The 2,152-nt window shown below is 40.8% G+C and overlaps 1 protein-coding gene across 1 annotated transcript; it reads left to right on the top strand.

Moving 5' to 3' along the window:
• Positions 1–979: 979 nt before the first annotated feature.
• LOC310764953 (metallothionein-like) lies at positions 980–1,230 on the top strand (the record flags this gene model as incomplete). The annotated part of the gene is given in 2 exon segments (XM_083619342.1): positions 980–1,126; positions 1,129–1,230. Coding segments are annotated over 2 exon segments (198 nt in total). The 5' UTR covers positions 980–1,030.
• Positions 1,231–2,152: the final 922 nt, after the last annotated feature.

Below are 2,152 nucleotides of genomic sequence, written 5' to 3'. Positions count from 1 at the left end.
TCCTGTTCACATTTAAATGGGGACTTACCTAATTTGCAACTTGTGAAACAGTATGCAATCCAAAACGCAGCCATTCTTTGATTTCTCTGAATTTTTCAGTGCAGTGAAAATAGTGTGCACAAAAATGCATATACAAGGGTGAAGAGTGTGTAAAAATACAGATATTGTTGAAAATAACATCTGTTAAGGAGAATTACTTTGCAAAAATGTGTCTATTAGGCAGAATTGCATACCGAAACGCTGATGAACTTTCACGAGGACCTTTAAAAAAGCAAAAGGCAAAGTGATACATAAATGTGGTGAATCACACGGAAGATTAAAAAAAAAAAACTGAGACACAGAGAGAAGCCACAGTTGTCATATTTGTCCATTCCAATCCATGAAAGAAACATTCTAAAGGAGGAACTCTGTAGTGGAGGTTATGGGCAGGATTTCATATTTCCTAAACTGTGCGCTCTTTCACAGCAAACTGGCAGCCTTAGAATCCTGTTTTATCTGAACAGCATCTGAAACAAAGCTATCTTCAAGGATGCAGACAAGATGCTGCTCAGTGGTGGAATCATGGAGAACGTAAGCCTTGTTCCCAATTGATTTAGCATTAACAAATCAAACCTCCGTGAAGGATTCCAAATTGCCATCTGCCCATTCCTCTCCAGCAAGCTGATCCCCCTTCCCAGTGTGCACTACACACATGCAATGTGCTCTGCTAAAAGCATTTAGAATTGGATACCTTCCATCCCTATGAGTACTTCTCTTCCCCTGAGCCAAATCACAGAAGCAAGGAAGGAAGGAGAAAGGTGGTCACAGCAATGACATATATTTGTTTGAACTACTAAAACGATTTCTTGCCTATCTGCAAGGTGAAGTGACTCTAGCCTATGGAGAGTTTAGTCCAGGGGAAGCCAACATGGTGACCGCCAGATGTTTTGGAGCTCCAGCCAGTATGGCCAATGGCTAGGAATGGTGGGAGTTGACACATCTCCTCTTGCCTTGATTGATCCTCCGATCTGTGATCACTGCTGCAACTGCGATGGATCCTCAGGACTATGCCTGCACAACTGGTGGCTCTTGTTCCTGTGCCGGCTCCTGCAAATGCAAAAATTGGAAATGTACTTCATGCAAAAAAAAAAAAAAAGCTGCTGCTCCTGTTGCCCAGCTGGATTCAACAAATGTGCCAAGGGTTGTGTCTGCAAAGAGCCGCTATCAGATAAATGCAGCTGCTGCCACTAAAATGCAGTTTTCTTGGTGTAAATATTATGTATGATAATGGAAAAGAGACAATTTTCCTATTTTGTAACTGCTCTTTTGTGCAGTTGAAAGGAAGAAAAATGTTGTTTTCAGAAAAATAAAAGTATTCTAAACTTGAAAAAAAGGAATGGTGGGCGTTGCAGTAAAAGCATGTTGGCTACCCCTGTTCCTCCATATTCTGACATTTATTTTATTTACCTGTCCTTACTTCTTTAAAATATTTGATACTGTTTGGTTTACAAACTTCCAGAGTATCTTAAATCAGTATTTGAATGGTTCTGAATAGCCATCTTCCTGTTAAACATGGCATCGAAGAACCCACTAGCCAATTGGCCAACTTTGTATTCTAAACCAAAGCCCTCACTACTCCTTTCAGGGAACAAAAAGAGCTTTTGTGAACACGGTGAGATTTGTTCCTCTCCCCTTTAAGGCTTCTGCAATTTTCTGTTCATGGCAGAAACTGTGTAGGATTTGCAAAGCAGGGTGGGTGGGTCTAGGAATCCTGTAAAACCAACAGTGCCTTGACAACACTCCCTACTGAAAACATCACTTAACTTGACAAACAACCTGTAATAGTGCATGTGAAAATACAGGGTTAGACAGGTACAGAGATAATGTAAGAAGAACATGCTGAGCAAATAACAGCCTTTTGAGAATCAACATTAGCATAATTGCTAAACATGGATAATTGCTGAAATAGCATTTGCTGGCACCATTTGTATTTCCAAGAGCAACTGCGTTTTCCTCCAGCCCATGTTATATTCCACTAGAATCCGGCTTTAGTGGAGAACCATCAAGAGGGAATTGGCACTATCCAAGAGCCAGGGGCAATGAGAGGGATAAACTTGTAAAACAAGCGAGAGTCCAACCATCCGTTTAGTCCTAGGTTGTCATTTCCAGCATT

The sequence above is a fragment of the Podarcis filfolensis genome (genome assembly GCF_964270895.1).
Source record: "Podarcis filfolensis genome assembly, chromosome: 6".
Lineage (NCBI taxonomy): Eukaryota > Metazoa > Chordata > Lepidosauria > Squamata > Lacertidae > Podarcis > Podarcis filfolensis.
The sequence above is the reverse complement of the archived record's forward strand: the minus strand, read 5'-3'. Positions and strand labels throughout refer to the sequence as shown.